The sequence below is a fragment of the Neoarius graeffei genome, chromosome 12, assembly GCF_027579695.1.
Source record: "Neoarius graeffei isolate fNeoGra1 chromosome 12, fNeoGra1.pri, whole genome shotgun sequence".
NCBI classification, from domain to species: domain Eukaryota; kingdom Metazoa; phylum Chordata; class Actinopteri; order Siluriformes; family Ariidae; genus Neoarius; species Neoarius graeffei.
Window position 1 is genome coordinate 68,976,657 of NC_083580.1, and position 20,064 is coordinate 68,996,720.

The 20,064-nt window shown below is 41.3% G+C and overlaps 1 protein-coding gene across 3 annotated transcripts in view; it reads right to left on the bottom strand.

Annotated features, from left to right (window-relative positions):
• The window catches only part of bbs1 (Bardet-Biedl syndrome 1), a 28,087-nt gene extending 12,992 nt beyond the window's left edge, over window positions 1-15,095 (bottom strand). The window contains exons 1-14 of one of the 3 annotated variants that reach the window (XM_060936304.1): window positions 14,867-15,095; window positions 14,334-14,398; window positions 12,034-12,068; window positions 10,317-10,589; window positions 7,212-7,258; window positions 7,064-7,102; window positions 6,904-6,976; window positions 6,319-6,450; window positions 4,750-4,856; window positions 4,467-4,587; window positions 4,132-4,290; window positions 2,647-2,716; window positions 864-1,022; window positions 608-741 (exon numbers count right to left, since the gene is read on the bottom strand). In XM_060936304.1, coding sequence (XP_060792287.1) covers window positions 608-741; window positions 864-1,022; window positions 2,647-2,716; window positions 4,132-4,290; window positions 4,467-4,587; window positions 4,750-4,856; window positions 6,319-6,450; window positions 6,904-6,976; window positions 7,064-7,102; window positions 7,212-7,258; window positions 10,317-10,589; window positions 12,034-12,068; window positions 14,334-14,398; window positions 14,867-14,898 — 1,446 coding nt within the window. In that variant the 5' untranslated portion in view covers window positions 14,899-15,095. Of the gene's footprint in view, window positions 1-607; window positions 742-863; window positions 1,023-2,646; window positions 2,717-4,131; window positions 4,291-4,466; window positions 4,588-4,749; window positions 4,857-6,318; window positions 6,451-6,903; window positions 6,977-7,063; window positions 7,103-7,211; window positions 7,259-10,316; window positions 11,672-11,844; window positions 12,069-14,333; window positions 14,411-14,866 lie in introns of all 3 variants that reach the window. The other 2 variants (XM_060936305.1, XM_060936303.1) reach the window with 2 other exon arrangements.
• Between the last annotated feature and the right edge of the window lie 4,969 nt (window positions 15,096-20,064).

The window sequence follows — 20,064 nt, forward strand, 5'->3', positions numbered from 1 at the left end:
GAGGCGACAGCGCTAACCACTACACCACCATGCCGCCTGAATGGTTTGATGAGAATGAAAATGCAGTAAATCATACGCTTAGGCCTTTACAGAGATTAAAAGACCTATGGCAGATTTTGGGCTGACGTGTCAGACAGCGCTCACCACTACCACCACCATCATCATCAAAACATCAGAGAGAATATTTATTTTAAGAGAACGACACCCATTGGTACATTACAGCTTCAGAGACCTGGAGAATCTATGGCAAGGTTCACTGGAGTTGTTCCAGTGGCTTTTGGTGACCAAACACCTTATTAACACACACCACCATGTTGTTTTTGCCTTCAATTTGTCTTCCATCTGTATGTTGAAAAACGCCTTGTCTCCAATTAGATCTGAACTGTTTCCAATTAAAGGTCACAAGCCTTTCTCCATTTACTTGTATGTATTATTTATTAAAATCTAAATTTAGAGCATTTAAAATAAGCCTATTGCTCGCTTAAATGCAAATGTTAAAATAAACCGTGTTCTAAAATGGCTGACTGGTAATGACCATGGGCATAAATACTTAAGGTGTATTAACTGGTAACTGAAAAACAGCCACCAGGAACATGTTTACGCTTACCACCGCATTCATCTTTAGAGGTTCTGTCAAGCTGGCTGAGATAGGAGTGAGGCTGGACTCCAGGGCTTTGACGTAGGCCCTGGCTGCAGCTAGCCGCAGCCTGCTCAGGTCCATTTGGAAGGCTCTGTGCATGGCTGTACAACATTCCACAGATGAGATCATTTCAGAGATATACAATATGAACCATGACAAAGCGGTTTCTTCAACTGTTTCTGATCTCTATGTAGACCTGTGTGCTTCGGGTGGCTGTACCTACCCACAGCATTCTCCCTTTCTCTCATGGTCTGGTCCACATAAAGCTTGGTTTTTTTAGGCACGTTTATTCGGATGCTCTGGGCTATTGGAGGACCAGAGATGGCGTCCCGATCATCAAACACAGCCGTCCTCTTCAGGATCTTAACGATCAGACCTCCTCCTGCACAACATGAAAGAAATTAATACAAAGCAGTAGATAAAGTACAGTCGATGAAGTTAAATCCACTATACCAAGGCTTTTCAAAGTGTGGGGTGCACCTCCCCTAGGGGGCGCCAGAGTTCTTCGGGGGGGCGCAACGTGAGGAAAAATAAACCAGAATAAGTTACGATTGCGGACATTTAGCGAACTTCAGCTAGCCTTTGCCAGAGACAAAATGGATCGATTTTTAGTACCTAAAGCTACAGTGAGTGAGGAGACAGAGTCTGGGCCAAACAAAAAAAAGAAGGAAGTATGACCACGATTATTTAAAGTTTGGATTTTCATGGACTGGATCTGAAGATGCTCCACTGCCACAGTGTATTGTCTGCCAAAAGGTGCTAGCTAACGATGCTATGAGATGTTTAAAATGTGTAAAACAAGATGTTTTTAAAAAAGCACAGATGTTTAAAATGTGTAAAAAAAAAGATGTTTTAAAAAAGCACAGATGTTTTAAATGTGCAAAAAATAGGTTTTCAAAAAGCACAGATGTTTAAAATGTGTAAAAAAAAGATGTTTTAAAAAAGCACAGATGTTTTAAATGTGAAAAAAATAGGTTTTCAAAAAGCACAGATGTTTAAAATGCGTAAAAGAAAAAAATTAAAATGTGTACAACACCCATTTTTTTTTAAATACGAATGGAACATTAAGTATAGCAACAACAAAAATTGTAAGGGGGGCGCTGTTGTTTATTTGCTCTCTGAGGGGGGCTGACTCTCCCACATTTTGAAAACCCCTGCACTATACTATCAACATACTAAGACTAAAACATTTTATTCTATCTACATTCACTGGATATGAGCAATCGTGCGCTCTGATTGGCTACTCTACTACCAGGCTATCAGCTCATATACCATGAGTAGAGAAAAACAAAATGGCGGTGCGTGTTGCTGAACCAACTGAAAACGAAATAAAAACTGTACTGGAAAACAAAACCTCCCAAAAAATATATATATATAGAACGGAAGTATTTGATGGTAAGAATCTATCTTTTTTCAAGAATTATTATTATTATAGCATTTTTCACAAATTGCTACTGTCATTTCGCTGGTTTGTTTACACGCTTAGCGAAAATGATTTTGTCGGACATTTTGTGTAAAGTTTTTATTCATCGAATTTGCAAAAAATAGAAATAAAAATGCTCTGTTTCTCAAAATCCAGTGAATGTGTATAAAATAAAACAGTTATTCCACTCAATCTCGTTGTACATGGCTTATAGCCAACTCGGTGCTACGCGCCTCGTCGGCTATCAGCTCATGTACGACTCGATTTTGTGGAATAACTGTTAAATACATTAAGACTTACTGTACATCTAACTTGTTTCATGGATGTTACACAACATTAAATGTTGTACTGATAAAATGTACACAAAATTTTTAATAAATAACATTTTGGTAGTGTTGGGAAACCGCTGTGGTATAAAAAGAAAAAAACACTTCTGGACATGCTGTTAAAAGAAAGTAATCAACATCAGCATAGTAACAGCATCATATCAACCTGCTGTTGGTTATTTTCCTCTTACAGCACACCTCATTGTGTTTCACTCCTTCCATACAGCTCTTTTTTTTTTTTAATGAAACAACAGTACCTTTGGTAGTCATGATTAGCGTTCCATCTTCACGACCATAACGGCCAAAACAAATGCTGGTCACTACGTCCTATAAGAGAAAGATGTCATCCAAAAAAGGCATTTCAGTTAAGGGTAGTTCAGGTTAATAAAACACGAAAACTGGGGCAATCAAAAATGTGGTTTGATAAATGGGGTTGCATTATCCTGTCAACTACAATACAGTGCAACATAAAAGCAAGAAACTATTTAAATTCATATTTAGAATAATTCAACAACAATATATAGCAGATCCTAATAATAATAATGGGGAACCGGCAATTTTTTCATACTGAAATCTCGAGTAAGCGCAAGTACGATTTATTACCAACAGCAACAGGAATCAGGAAGCATATGAAAGGATGCAAAATGCTAAGGTGCCCATTCCGTAGATTATTTACGTGCATTTACATTTAACAGTTATTCCAAGGAACCGAGTCGTACATGAGCTGATAGCTGATGAGACACGTAGCACCGAGTTGTCTATAAGCCGTGTATGATGAGATTGAGAGGAATAACTGTTTTATTTTATCCACATTCACTGGATTTTGAGAAACAGAGCATTTTTATTTTCATTTTTTTGCAAATTCAATCAATAAAAACTTTACACAAAACGTCAGACAAAATAATTTCCGCTTAGAATGTAAACAAACCAACAAAATGACAGTATCAATTTGTGAAAAATGTGATAATAATATTAATAATAATTCTTGAAAAATAAAAAAAAGATATGTTCTTACCATCAAATAGTTTTATTCCATATTTTGTTGCTTTTTTTTATTTTTAATTTTTGGGGTGGGGCGGCACGGTGGTGTAGTGGTTAGCGCTGTCGCCTCACAGCAAGAAGGTCCGGGTTTGAGCCCCGTGGCCGGCGAGGGCCTTTCTGTACGGAGTTTGCATGTTCTCCCCGTGTCCGCGTGGGTTTCCTCCGGGTGCTCCGGTTTCCCCCACAGTCCAAAGACATGCAGGTTAGGTTAACTGGTGACTCTAAATTGACCGTAGGTGTGAATGTGAGTGTGAATGGTTGTCTGTGTCTATGTGTCAGCCCTGTGATGACCTGGCGACTTGTCCAGGGTGTACCCCGCCTTTCGCCCGTAGTCAGCTGGGATAGGCTCCAGCTTGCCTGCGACCCTGTAGAACAGGATAAAGCGGCTAGAGATAATGAGATGAGATGAATTTTTGGGGTTTTCCAGTACAGTTTTTATTTCATCCTCGGTTGGTTCAGCAACACGCTCAACCATTTTGTTTTTCTCTACTCACAGTATATGAGCTGATAGTCTAGTAGTAGAGTAGCCAATCAGAGCTTGCGATTGCTCATATCCAATGAATGTGGATAGAATAATGCTTGATGTTTTTAGGGCGAAATATCGTATTTACAAGAAATAGTCAAACAAGGCCATTTCGCTTACTATAGCTTCTAAAAATGTACGCTTATCTCAGCTCTCACAATGGCTCTATGTATTTTACCGGCGTTTTGATGGTGCTGACTACGTTCTTGTCCCGGTACACATGGACCTCACAGTTAGCCAGGGCCACCAGTACGGCCTGGAAGCCCCGTGTGGGCAAGTCCAGCAGGGCCATACTGGTGACTGGAGCAGGCAGGTAAGTCGTCCACAACTTCTTCCCCTTCGAAAAATAAAACAAAAAAAGTCAGACTGTTGGTATAGTTGAATGATCGTACCACAATTTTGACATTTTACAATTCTTTACATTAGCTGCAGTGATTAGATTATTTTTAAAAAGAAGCTCTGATAGATTAATCCATGCCACCCAGTGTGTGTGTTCAGGTGAGATAGTGAGACCTTCTGAGTGAAACTCTGCATAGTTTCCTGAGCACAGCCCACTACCACGTTCTTTCCCATCCTGACCAGTCCAACAGGGTGAGAGGACAGCTCAATGCAGTATTTGGGCTTCTGCGAGTCCCTGTAATGAAAACATGTCCAATGCAAGAATGTGATTAGTTTGACACCATGTTTTCTGGTGCACTGCACTGCTGCTGATCACAACAGCTCCACATTTATTCAGGTTAGATGCAGTAATCTGTTATAGCACACAAACACTGGTTGGCTGCTCACACACACACACCTGCGCAATATATAGATGTTCCCATTGCGACAGGCTACAATGATTCTGAACTCGACATCAAACTGACCAGTCACATCCATGAGTGTAGGGACACTGGGAAGTGACATCTGCAGACACAAAGATCATATTTAAATCCTACCAACATTTCTACACCTTGGAAATACTAGTGTAATTAATAGGGCTGTAACAATATGCGTATCGAAATCGCGATACGCAGAGCCACGATCCGTATCGAGATACAAGAAGGCAGAATCGCGGTACACCCTTTCAAACTTCTCCTCAGCCCAAAAACAAAGGCGCTTCCAAACTTCAATTTATGAATACTTTTACTTCATCTCATCTCATTATCTCTAGCCGCTTTATCCTTCTACAGGGTCGCAGGCAAGCTGGAGCCTATCCCAGCTGACTACGGGCGAAAGGCGGGGTACACCCTGGACAAGTCGCCAGGTCATCACAGGGCTGACACATAGACACAGACAACCATTCACACTCACATTCACACCTACGGTCAATTTAGAGTCACCAGTTAACCTAACCTGCATGTCTTTGGACTGTGGGGGAAACCGGAGCACCCGGAGGAAACCCACGCGGACACAGGGAGAACATGCAAACTCCGCACAGAAAGGCCCTCGCCGGCCCCGGGGCTCGAACCCAGGACCTTCTTGCTGTGAGGCGACAGCGCTAACCACTACACCACCGTGCCGCCCCATACTTTTACTTTTTATTTAAATTACATTTTAAACTTACTTAAATTCCACACTCGCCACTGGCAACCATATGGCGTCCTTGGCCACCAGAACATTCGTTTCTTTTAAGCAGTCGCCATTCTGGTTGCGACGCGGGGAGCGAATCTGTAAACAAGCAGCTCATTGGCTGGCTAGGTGTGCCACAAGCCAATCACAATCAACGACACAGCTGCTTTGACCGGAAAGGCATGCAGTGTTGCCAGATTGGGCGGTTTTAGGTGCTTTTTGGCGGGTTTTGAACATATTTTGGGGTGGAAAACGTCAGCAGTATCTGGCAACACTGAAGGCATGTCTGCTTGGGCGTTGGCGGCAGTTATGCAGAAGCCTTCTGCGGTAGTTACACTTTGACATGCGAGCAATGTTTCACTATAAAAATTCCGTAATTTCCATCTGTTTTCCGCGATCACAGAAAATCATTGGCCCTATGAGAGTGAGACAGTGAGAGAGCCACCCCTATTACCCCCCCCCCCCAAAAAAAAAAAATCTTAACGGATTTACACGATTTGGAAAAATGACTTTTTCAGAACCGAAAAAACAGAGCTTCCGGCTCAACAGTATTATTTTGAGAAATAAAACAATCTTTGGATATACATTTGTTCATTTTTGCATACACATTACTCATTCTCTGCAGTGGTCTGAATTATTTGTTATTAAATAGTTAACGTAAGTAAGTAAATGTTAATAAGTAAAATTTACTACTTTAAAAAAACATGTTTAAAAAAAATCGTGGGTGTATCGAATCGTGGGTCAAAAATCGTGATACGAATCGAATCGTGAGTTGGGTGTATCGTTACAGCCCTAGTAATTAAACTGAACTACTCACCTTTGAAAGAATTGTAAAGGCTTCCGGGTCCAAGATATAAACATCTTGACTTTCTGTGCCGATAACCAGACAGCTGACGGCATCATCATCCGCCATGTTCTTTTTCAGTGTCCCTATGCATGTAATGACCGTCTAAGGGCAGACAAAACATTACACACAGCCACCCTTATTCATTAAAGTTACATACAGCCAAATCTGATCATAAAATGATTGTCCACAAATTCCACAATCCGTTTCCTTATTCGTCACTTTCATATTTGGCCTATCTGCACAATCAAATCTGAAAAATACTTAATTTGCATTTAAATAACCACAATCAAGATAATTAATAAGTATAGCAAATATAGTAGGTCATGTATTCCAATTAATAACATTCAATGCAGGAATTTTATACTAAATTATAAGTAACGGGTTTAGCTTTGACGTCATACAGCTGTTTCATGAACTTCAGGCAGATTTGTTCATAGGTTTGTGCTCAAATCTGCACTCATTTCGAAATAAATTTAAGACAATAAGGGTTGATGTCTGGATTTACTGTACAAACCCGAGTGTGTGTGTGTTTGTAAATAAGACAAGGCCTGTCACCTGTCTGCGTATGGGTTGCTCTTTGAGAAGGTTAACGTAAGACTCCATTTCCTGTGGTTCAAGCATGAGGAACCTAATGCAAGATTAAAGCACAATTCAAAACATCGTAGAATTAAGTACAAAACACAGCTGGAGAAATTGGTTTTGTGTAAAATGTTACCGTAGTGATCTGACTGATAGTGCGATGTCAGCTTTGTCTCTAAAGAACAAACGGGAAATGATTAAGAAGCATTTTTCATAAGTGTGCTTTTCTCTGGCATTTACTTGCTCAATAAACACGTGCAACTCTGTACAGTTATTAAACTTACCTTATACCCTCTAACATTTCTTTTAGTGTCATTGGGTCAATCATATCCTGGAGAGACAACGCAACACACACACACACACACACACACACACAGGATAAAGTAAGTACTTAAAATATTATGCTGAAAATTAGGAATCATAAGTTTCAATCAGGCGGCACGGTGGTGTAGTGGTTAGCGCTGTCGCCTCACAGCAAGAAGGTCCGGGTTCGAGCCCCGTGGCCGGCGAGGGCCTTTCTGTGCAGAGTTTGCATGTTCTCCCCGTGTCCGCGTGGGTTTCCTCCGGGTGCTCCGGTTTCCCCCACAGTCCAAAGACATGCAGGTTAGGTTAACTGATGACTCTAAATTGACCATAGGTGTGAGTGTGAATGGTTGTCTGTGTCTATGTGTTGGCCCTGTGATGACCTGGCGACTTGTCCAGGGTGTACCCCGCCTTTCGCCCGTAGTCAGCTGGGATAGGCTCCAGCTTGCCTGCGACCCTGTAGAACAGGATAAAGCGGCTAGAGATAATGAGATGAGATGTTTCAATCAAAGAATGATGAAGTTTTTCTAAAACAAGAGAGAATTCTTGAAATAAGTCTAGAAGTGAGTCAAGTCAAGTCAAGTTTATTTGTATCGCGCTTTTAACAATAGACACTGTCGCAAAGCAGCTTTACAGAATTTGAATGACTTAAAACATGAGCTAATTTTATCCCTAATCTATCGCCAATGAGCAAGCCTGTGGCGACGGTGGCAAGGAAAAACTCCCTCAGACGACATGAAGAAACCTCGAGAGGAACCAGACTCAAAAGAGAACCCATCCTCATTTGGGCAACAACAGACAACATGACTATAACATTAACAGTTTTAACATGAAGTCAGTTTCGTTGATGTTATAAACTCTTCATTGATGGAAACTTGAGTGCAAAACTGTTCATGACAACTGCAGTCCTAAAGTTAGCAAGTCAACTGTAGTCCTCAGCCATAAAAGCATTACTGTAAGTGTCCAGAGCACATGCATTAAACCTTAATCCTGGAACATGTCAAGAAATTCAAAAAACTTGCCAACGATTTGTTAAGGTGAGGGCTCAAGCTAATCTCCATCTACTGCATGTGTGGTGTGTATATGTGGTTACCAGAGACAAGAATTCTGACATTTCTCTGAACTGAAAATATTTCAATTTAATTTAAAATACAAATTACTATTTTAATAATAATCATAACGAGACCGTCAATGACGGTGTAGCTCACTCCGGCCCCGGCTAGTCCAGAAGGAACCATCTAAAGTGGGCCACCTTGCGCAATAAATGTTGCAAGCTATATACAACCTATATATAGAAGCTATATCCACCCTAGGAATATTTGCCAGAAAGAATCCAAAACGGCGAGGAATTGACTGAGAAGTGACTTTTGCTGAGCTGCTAATTAAGGTTTAATTAGTCCATAGCTTCATTAATAATTGTAATGAAGCAAATCTGGATAGAAGTTATATGCACCCTAGGTCCCCCTACCTTCATGCCAGAAAGAATCAAAATCAGTGAAGAATTGAGGGAGAAGAAGCAATTTGTGTAGAAATTGCACATTAGGGCTTAATTACTCCATATCTTCATTATTAATTGCAATTATGCAAATTTGGGTAGAAACTACTGGTATATGCACCCCAGGTAGATCTACCTTCCTGCCAAAAAGAATTTTAAAAAATCGGTGAAGAATTGAGAGAGAAGAAGCGATTTTCGTGACACGTGGACAACGCCAGATGGACGATGGACAGTACATGATGGTATAAGCTCATCACCTGTCGGCCAGATGAGATAATAATAATAATAAAAAATCCTAAATGAGATGTTCAGCAAGCACGTGCATGTGATGGTCAAGTGTCCACAAACATTTGGCCATATAATGTACCTTAGTGAGAAGAATTCATAAGGATTCATAGTTACTGCTTCAAACAGCCCTTAGACTTCCAATAGTATAAGTGAGGATTATCATCATCATCATTCCCACTTATACTATTGAAAGCCTAAGGGCTGTTAGAAGCAGTAACTATGAATTCTTCTCAGTAAGGCACATTATATGGCCAAAAGTTTGTGGACACCTGACCATCATATGCACATGTGCTTGTTCAACTTCCCATTCCAGATTTAGTCCTTCCTTTACTGTTATAACCATCTCTTCTTTTCTGGTAAGGCTTTCCACTAGATTTAGGAGTGTGGCTGTGGGGATTTGCTCATTCAACCACAACATCATTACTGTGATCAGACACTGATGTTGGGTGAGGAGGCCTGGGGTACATTCTGCATTCCAGTTTACCACAAAGTTGTAGAGTGAGGTTGAGATCAGGGCTCTGTGCAGGCCACTTGAGTTTTCCACTATAACCTTGGCAAATCATGTCTTCATGGAGCATGCTTTGTGCACAGGGACACTGTCACGCTGGAACAGGTTTGGGCCTCTTAGTTCCAGTGGGAAAAAAAAAAATAGTAATGCTACAGTATACAAATACAAATACATGGAAGGTCCATATATGGGTGTGATGGTCAGGTGTCCACATACTTTTGGCCATATAGAGTATTGTTACATAACATACATGAGACTATACCTTATTTTAACAGACAGTACTACATAAATGTAAGACAGAGTACAACTACTCCATTCGTTCAACTAATAACAGTCAGTAGCAGTTCTCTGAGGCGGCACGGTGGTGTAGTGGTTAGCACTGTCACCTCACAGCAAGAAGGTCCGGGTTCGAGCCCCGTGGCCGGCGAGGGCCTTTCTGTGTGGAGTTTGCATGTTCTCCCCGTGTCCGCGTGGGTTTCCTCCGGGTGCTCCGGTTTCCCCCACAGTCCAAAGACATGCAGGTTAGGTTAACTGGTGACTCTAAATTGAGCGTAGGTGTGAATGTGAGTGTGAATGGTTGTCTGTGTCTATGTGTCAGCCCTGTGATGACCTGGCGACTTGTCCAGGGTGTACCCCGCCTTTCACCCGTAGTCAGCTGGGATAGGCTGCAGCTTGCCTGCGACCCTGTAGAACAGGATAAAGCGGCTAGAGATAATGAGATGAGATGAGCAGTTCTCTGCTGCAAAGCAAAAGATGTAGACACACAGCTCGATAGATGATAGAAGGCTCACTCACCCCTCTAGCCTGATTCCATACATCCTGCTCCAGGGGGTTGACCTCTAGGGTTGGCAGAGTGAACTTGAAATAGGGCCGCAGGTTCTTGTAGATATAGATGAAGGGGCCTGAGGCCACAGCGATGGCGGGAGTGCGAGGCTCATGTTGGTCCATGAGGAAAGACACCAGACCAGTGGGCAGGTCCAGGAGGGTGTTCTCACTGAGCAGCCCAGTGCCACGAAACACCTTCAGCTTCATGTTGCTTGCTCCTGTACCTAGATCACCCACCACCAACTGTCATGTATACACACACACACACACACCAAATAAAATAAGAAAAGTCCGTGTGTGATAAATGTGATAAGCATTACACCACAATCAGTAGGCACATTTTATCAGGAGGCTTCATAGGAGATCATCAGTTTCGGAAATACCTAAACCAGCCTGTCTGGCACCGACAACCAGGCCATGGTCATTGTGAGAGTCACCGAGATCACATTTTCCCCCATTCTGATGTCTGATGTGACTCTTACTTCAAGCTCTTGACTTGCATCTGCTGCTGTCGTCACATGATTGGCTAACTGGATGATCATATGAATGTGCAGGTATACTGGTATTCCTAATAAAGTGCATGGTGAGTATATTAACCTCACCAAAAGGGTTTTTCTTAGTCTCTGACCAAGTGAACCAGTATGTGATAAGAAGCACTACAATAAGTCGCTCTGGATAAGACATCTATCAAATGTCATAAATAAAAACGTGTAGTGGTTAGCACTATTGCCTCACAGCAAGAAGGTCCTGGGTTCGAGCCCAGCGGCCAGCGAGGGCCTTTCTGTGTGGAGTTTGCATGTTCTCCCCGTGTCTGCGTGGGTTTCCTCCAGGTGCTCCGGTTTCCCCCACAGTCCAAAGACATGCAGGTTAGGTTAATTAGATGCTCTAAATTGACCGTAGGTGTGAATGTGAGTGTGAATGGTTGTTTGTCTCTGTGTCAGCCCTGCGATAACTTGGCGACTTGTCCAGGGTGTACCCCGCCTCACACCCATAGTCAGCTGGGATAGGCTCCAGCTTGCCTGCGACCCTGTAGAACAGGATAAACGGCTACAGATAATGGATGGAGTGTATATGGCAAGTGCACTTGATTAAATGGCTAATGAGTGTGGCTACATGGTAGGTCCATATAATACAAGTATACATCTTGGGGCATGCACATGAAAATGGATTAAGACAAAAAGTGTTTCTTAATGTGAAGGAAGGATCTGAAGGATGCCATGTCATCGAATCCTGCTGAAGGACTGTTCCGACATCTAGGATCCTTTGAATTCGACCAAAAACTGCGTCCTTTGTTCAGAGAATTTTCAGCCATGCCTGTGTTTGTCCTATGCACACGTACAAAATGTGTCCTTTTCAATGATGCATGCCTGCACACTCCATTAGAAGAAGAAGCCTTTATTTGTCACATACACACTCAAGCACAGTGAAATTCATCCTTTGCATTTAACCCAACTGAAGCAGTGAACACACACATGAACGCGCGCACACACACACATACTCAGAGCAGTGGGCAGCCATGCTACAGCGCCCAGGGAGCAGTTGGGGGTTAGGTGCCTCGCTCATGGGCACTTCTGCATGTCTTTATGTGCTCTCTGAATGACAGGAAGGACTCTTGGCTAGCCTCTGTAGGACCCGTCCATACCAAGGAAACATCCCTGACTTTGAGAAATACCAAAAAAATTCTCACCTTGTTCTCACCATCTCCATGCAAGTCTGCCAGAGCTGAGAAGGAGATATAAGACATCAATCATGTTTGCAGGTTCTAGATTTTGGTGGTTGTATTATACTGTATTGCATGTTGAAGTGAAATCATTTAGCAAGGATCATACGATTATACAGTGGTGCTTGAAAATTTGTGAACCCTTTAGAATTTTCTATATTTCTGCATAAATATGACCTAAAACAACATCAGATTTTCACACAAGTCCTAAAAGTCGATAAAGAGAACCCAGTTAAACAAATGAGACAAAAATATTATACTTGGTCATTTATTTATTGAGGAAAATGATCCAATATTACATATCTGTGAGTGGCAAAAGTATGTGAACCTTTGCTTTCAGTACCTGGTGTGACCCCCTTGTGAAGCAATAACTGCAACTAAACATTTCCGGTAACTGCTGATCAGTTCTGCACACCGGCTTAGAGGAATTTTAGCCCATTCCTCCGTACAGAACAGCTTCAACTCTGGGATGTTGGTGGGTTTCCTCACATGAACTGCTCGCTTCAGGTCCTTCCACAACATTTCGATTGGATTAAGGTCAGGACTTTGACTTGGCCATTCCAAAATATTCACTTTATTCTTCTTTAACCATTCTTTGCTAGAACGACTTGTGTGTTTAGGGTCGTTGTCTTGCTGCATGACCCACCTTCTCTTGAGATTCAGTTCATGGACAGATGGCCTGACATTTTCCTTTAGAATTCGCTGGTATAATTCAGAATTCATTGTTCCATCAATGATGGGAAGCCGTCCTGGCCCAGATGCAGCAAAACAGGCCCAAACCATGATACTACCACCACCATGTTTCACAGATGGGATAAGGTTCTTATGCTGGAATTAAGTGTTTTCCTTTCTCCAAACATAACGCTTCTCATTTAAACCAAAAAGTTCTATTTTGGTCTCATCCATCCACAAAACATTTTTCCAATAGCCTTCTGGTTTGTCCACGTGATCTTTAGCAAACTGCACGCGAGCAGCAATGTTCTTTTTGGAGAGCAGTGGCTTTCTCCTTGCAACCCTGCCATGCACACCATTGTTGTTCAGTGTTCTCCTGATGGTGGACTCATGAACATTAGCCAATGTGAGAGAGGCCTTCAGTTGCTTAGAAAAGTTACTCTGGGGTCCTTTGTGACCTCACCGACTATTACACGCCTTGCTCTTGGAGTGATCTTTGTTGGTCGACCACTCCTGGGGAGGGTAACAATGGTCTTGAATTTCCTCCATTTGTACACAATCTGTCTGACTGTGGATTGGTGGAGTCCAAACTCTTTAGAGATGGTTTTGTAACCTTTTCCAGCCTGATGAGCTTCAACAACGCTTTTTCTTTGAGGTCCTCAGAAATCTCCTTTGTTCGTGCCATGATACACTTCCACAAACATGTGTTGTGAAGATCAGACTTTGATAGATCCCTGTTCTTTAAATAAAACAGGGTGCCCACTCACACCTGATTGTCATCCCATTGATTGAAAACACCTGACTCTAATTTCACCTTCAAATTAACTGCAAATCCTAGAGGCTCACATACTTTTGCCACTCACAGATACACTACCATTCAAAAGTTTGGGGTCACTTTGAAATTTCCTTATTTCTGAAAGAAAAGCACTGTTTTTTTTCAATGAAGATCACTTTAAACTAATCAGAAATACACTCTATACATTGCTAATGTGGTAAATGACTATTCTAGCTGCAAATGTCTGGTTTTTGGTGCAATATCTGCATAGGTGTATAGAGGCCCATTTCCAGCAACTATCACTCCAGTGTTCTAATGGTACAATGTGTTTGCTCATTGCCTCAGAAGGCTAATGGATGATTAGAAAACCCTTGTACAATCATGTTAGCACAGCTGAAAACAGTTGAGCTCTTTAGAGAAGCTATAAAACTGACCTTCCTTTGAGCAGATTGAGTTTCTGGAGCATCACATTTGTGGGGTCGATTAAATGCTCAAAATGGCCAGAAAAATGTCTTGACTATATTTTCTATTCATTTTACAACTTATGGTGGTAAATAAAAGTGTGACTTTTCATGGAAAACACAAAATTGTCTGGGTGACCCCAAACTTTTGAACGGTAGTGTATGTAATATTGGATCATTTTCCTCAATAAATAAATGACCAAGTATAATATTTTTGTCTCATTTGTTTAACTGGGTTCTCTTTAGGACTTGTGTGAAAATCTGATGATGTTTTAGGTCATATTTATGCAGAAATATAGAAAATTCTAAAGGGTTCACAAACTTTCAAGCATTACTGTATGAGTTAGTTCAATGCTTACCGATGCATGAAGAAAAAGTATATAAATTGGCAACTGGATCATAGTGTGCATCGAGCCATTTGGAACTGGATAAGGCACTCGAAGAAAAAGAAGAGAAGAGAAGAGAAGAGAAGAGAAGAGAAGAGCATGCAAACTTCCTTCAACACTTCAATATGGAATGCATTTACAAAATACCACAACAACATTATTCACCTGTAGATGGTTTGCTAACTTTACTTGATTTGCATATTTAAATGAGGATGAATATATTAAACAGGGCACGGGCAGGAAAATGTTTTCACTCCTGACTCACATAGCATGCAGCTAACATTTAGTGAAGAAGTGTATCACAGTTCAGCTACTTTCAACAAAACTGCTAATACAATAAGTAATTCCGCTTATTATATTATATTAAATAGTTACCTATTTTCATATTCAGAAACACTCTGACATAACTATCCATCTATCCAGTAAGCTAAGTAAAATATGCTAACAAAGCTAACTATCTAGCCACTGTAATTTAGGATTAGCTCAACAGCTAGCCAGCTACTAACCTGTCTTTCATCTCCATTGGTCCTGAAGACATGCTAGCTTTTATTTTTAAGCGCAAGTTGATGTATGAATTTTGAATGAAGTGCTGTCAATAATATAACGCCAATAACCAGTAAGCTAAAAGCATGTCTGTAATCCTTAGATCGGCTTTCCACGTTTCCATGGTAACAGCAAGGGCGGTGCTTGAGCGTAGAAATCCAATCAGTAAAAGCGTGGTGAAAAGTTCACGTCTTGAACTTAAACTCGCATGCGCATTAGTTCACGCATGCGCCGTATACTTACGCAGCTTGTCACTGTGCCGAATTATCACGTGATCCATGACGTGCAAATCACTTCGATGCTTCGTTACGGCAGTGAATCATTTGATTGATTCGGTTCAACAGGCAGCGTTTAGAAATTTAAAGAAGTTTAGAAGTTTAAAGGGGCTTTGGCATTTTGGTGAATTATGCTGTGTTTAGCGATTTTGTTTACATTGTCTGTTATGTCTATTAAAGTCTGTTATTGAATAAAGATCCCATGTGTGCACTTATTATGAAGTATATGACCCCATACAATGTAAATGCCATCCATCCATCCATCCATCCATCCATCCATTATCTGTAGCCACTTATCCTGTTCTACAGGGTTGCGGGCAAGCTGGAGCCTATCCCAGCTGACTATGGGCGAGAGGCGGGGTACACCCTGGACAAGTCGCCAGGTTATCGCAGGACTGACACACAGACAAACAACCATTCACACTCACATTCACACCTACGGTCAATTTAGAGCCACCAATTAGCCTAACCTGCATGTCTTTGGACTGTGGGGGAAACCAGAGTACCCGGAGGAAACCCACGCGGACAGGGGGAGAACATGCAAACTCCGCACAGAAAGACCCTCGCCGGCCACGGGGCTCGAACCCGGACCTTCTTGCTGTGAGGCAACAGTGCTAACCATTACACCACCGTGCCGCCCCCTGAGCAGCTAGTGTGTTTGAAATAAAACACTTTAGGTTGTGATGTAATTACTGTTACCACCGTAACAACGGTTATTTCCCTACATCAGTACATCCAGAAGGGTTTTATTCCTCTATAGAATGCCTTTATTGTCACATCATAGGAGAGCAAAGCAGCTGCGTATGTGTGCGCCACCACTCTTGGGCACTTCAACTCAAGGCCATCCCATGTTAACCTAACTGCATGTCTTTGGACCGTGGGGGAAACTGGAGCACCCAGAGGAAACCCATGCAGACACGGGTAGAACATGCAAACTCCATACAGAAAGGCCCCTGTCGGCCACTGGGCTCGAACCCAGAACCTTCTTGCTGTGAGGTGACAGTGCTAACCACTACACCACCATGCATGCCTGCCTAACAGTTTTTTAGTGATCGGGGAGAGAAGTGAGACTTGGGACAAGTTTTCAGCTTTTGTAGATTGTGTGAAATTCTTTGCAGGTAGCATTACATTCATATAGCATTACAGAGTGTTTACTATACCCTCTTACCACAACATTAGTTTCTCAGTTTGTCACATATACTGACCTTTTTCTTTCATTATTTTTTGCAGGGAGATATGAGACACTGAGGGGAGATATGGGACAAAAATAAAATATCTGGACCTACATGTTTAATTTTTTATTTATTATCAAAACTTATAATATATGAACAGTATGAACACACAATGATGGTACAGTGATAGAAAAATGTCAGTTTACCCAAAACCTGACTCGACAAAACAATTCCATTCTCAAGAAGGTATGAAATAAGATCCTCATGCAGGTACATGCCCACATTTTTAACAAAAAGTTTTAAACAATTTTATATTTGTAAACCACAAGGAAAAAAAAAACCTGTAACATGATGAACTTTCCCAACTCTCTGCATCTGGCCATTTTGAAAAAAAAAATCCTTAAATGTTTTCCCCCCAGAATTTAAGTTTAATAACTAATACTGCAGGTGGTCGTCGACTTACGACCTATGCGACTTACGACCTATGCGACTTACGACCGATTGACTTTACGACCATCTGGTTATGACTGGCAAGTGTTTCCCAGCTGAGCTAGCTGAGCATACGACAGTTTCCGCCCCAGCTCCCGGCAGCGCCTCTCGCCGCATACAACAGTTTCCGCCCCAGCTCCAGGCACATGCGCAGTCTCTCTCGCGCTCCCTCGCGCACTCCATCATACAGTTTCCGCCCCAGCTCCTGGTTGATGAAACGAGAAAATGCTCCCGCCAGCCCGAGTGCTGCAACAGCTGATGATGACGTAGACGACCCACAGCCAAGCACCAGAGATGCCAGCGGTCAAGAAATTTTGTATTTTGCTATGTTTTACATTTGTATTTTGGTATGTTTCAAACTAAAATGTTTTCTATTTTTTACACCTGTATTTCGTATTTTTTGTTTTGCACATATTAAATGAATTGTAATGTACGCAGTGTAGTACAGTGGTGCTTGAAAATTTGCGAACCCTTTAGAATTTTCTATATTTCTGCATAAATATGACCTAAAACATCATCAGATTTTCACACAAGTCCTAAAACTAGATAAAGAGAACCCAGTTAAACAAATGAGACAAAAATATTATACTTGGTCATTTATTTATTGAGGAAAATAATCCAATATTACATATCTGTGAGTGGCAAAAGTATGTGAGCCTCTAGGATTAGCAATTACTTTGAAGGTGAAATTAGAGTCAGGTATTTTCAATCAATGGGATGACAATCAGGTGTAAGTGGGCACCCTGTTTTATTTAAAGAACAGGGATCTATCAAAGTCTGATCTTCACAACACATGTTTGTGGAAGTGTATCATGGCACGAACAAAGGAGATTTCTGAGGACCTCAGAAAAAGCGTTGTTGATGCTCATCAGGCTGGAAAAGGTTACAAAACCATCTCTAAAGAGTTTGGACTCCACCAATCCACAGTCAGACAGATTGTGTACAAATGGAGGAAATTCAAGACCATTGTTACCCTCCCCAGGAGTGGTCAACCAACAAAGATCACTCCAAGATCAAGGTGCGTAATAGTCGCCGAGGTCACAAAGGACCCCAGGGTAACTTTTAAGCAATTGAAGGCCTCTCTCACATTGGCTAATGTTAATGTTCATGAGTCCACCATCAGGAGAACACTGAACAACAATGGTGTGCATGGCAAGGTTGCAAGGAGAAAGTCACTACTCTCCAAAAAGAACATTGTTGCTCATCTGCAGTTTGCTAAAGATCACGTGGACAAGCCAGAAGGCTATTGGAAAAATGTTTTGTGGACGGATGAGGCAAAAATTTAACTTTATGGTTTAAATGAGAAGCGTTATGTTTGGAGGAAGGAAAACACTTGCATTCCAGCATAAGAACCTTATCCCATCTGTGAAACATGGTGGTGGTAGTATCATGGTTTGGGCCCGTTTTGTTGCATCTGGGCCAGGACGGCTTGCCATCATTGATAGAACAATGAATTCTGAATTATATCAGGGAATTCTAAAGGAAAATGTCAGGACATCTGTCTATGAACTGAATCTCAAGAGAAGGTGGGTCATGCAGCAAGACAACAACTCCAAGCACACAAGTCGTTCTACCAAAGAATGGTTAAAGAAGAATGAAGTTAATGTTTTGGAATGGCCAAGTCAAAGTCCTGACCTTAATCCAATCGAAATGTTGTGGAAGGACCTGAAGCAAACAGTTCATGTGAGGAAACCCACCAACATCCCAGAGTTGAAGCTGTTCTGTACAGAGGAATGGGCTAAAATTCCTCCAAGCTGGTGTGCAGGACTGATCAACAGTTACCGGAAACGTTTAGTTGCAGTTATTGCTGCACAAGGGGGTCACACCAGATACTGAAAGCAAAGGTTCACATACTTTTGCTACTCAGAGATATGTAATATTGGATCATTTTCCTCAATAAATAAATGACCAAGTATAATATTTTTGGCTCATTTGTTTAACTGGGTTCTCTTTATCTACTTTTAGGACTTGTGTGAAAATCTGATGATGTTTTAGGTCATATTTATGCAGAAATATAGAAAATTCTAAAGGGTTCACAAACTTTCAAGCACCACTGTATGCAGTGTTTTGACTTAAACCAAATAATGAGCCAAGGTAATGAAATAAGAACATGTTGATAAAATAAGACTTTAAGATGATTACAATATCATTACACATCACAATATACTTACGTTCATTAAACACAGGCCGACTTATGACCAGATAGGTTTACGACCAGTCAGTCGTAACCAAACGCAGTTGTAAGTCGACGACTACCTGTATGTATGGTAGCTCAAGCCTACATACTTTAATTCCTAACAAATCCCAAATTCTCCAGCGTACATTACACCATAGAATGGAGGTGGAGACAAAGTAGAAAATACAAGTTTCGTTTGATAAAAATGTTGAACTGCACAAACCTTACTGCAGTATCCAGCTTCGTGGCTCCAAAGGAAGTAGGTTATTCTAAGGGGCAACATCTAATTTCTGATGTCATCTCCAACCTGACTGGTTGAAAGTAATTTATGGTAATACAAACTTTCCCAAGTCTCCTTGGTCTGACCATCTTTCCACTGTGTGATGTCCATCCCAGATGCCACTGAGCTCAAAGAAGTTGACAGCACTTCTGGACTCAGTTTGCACAGTAAAATTTTAACTGGCATGTGTGGATGTAACTCTGTATCGTAGTGCTTGACAAAGCTTTGTCACAGTAATCCTGAACCCATGTGGTTATATCAGCTGTAGATGAATGACGGTTCTTGATACAGTGCCATCTGAGGGATCGGAGATCATGTTCAGCTTAGGCTTGCACCCTTGCCCTCTACATCAAAATTCCTCCAGCTTCCTTGAATTGTTTAATGATATCATGCACCGTAGAGGATGAAATATCCAAATCCCTTCATCTCTTTCTTTGAGGAACATTGTTTTTAAACATTTCAATAATTTTCTCATACATTTGTTAACAAACTGGAGATCCTCAGCCCATCTTTGGATGGCCAAACTGGATATCCTTGGCCCAAACACTAGACCTTTCCTGGATACTTATTTTGTACCAAATCATGATTACAATCACATATTGACATCATCTGTTTCAAATCACATCATTATTTGTTTTACCTCATTGCTTGCCCTAATCCGAACTTTTTTTGGAATGTGTTGCAGGCCTGAAAAGCAGGAATGGATGTACAACCCTGATTCCAAAAAACTTGGGACAAAGTACAAATTGTAAATAAAAACAGAATGCAA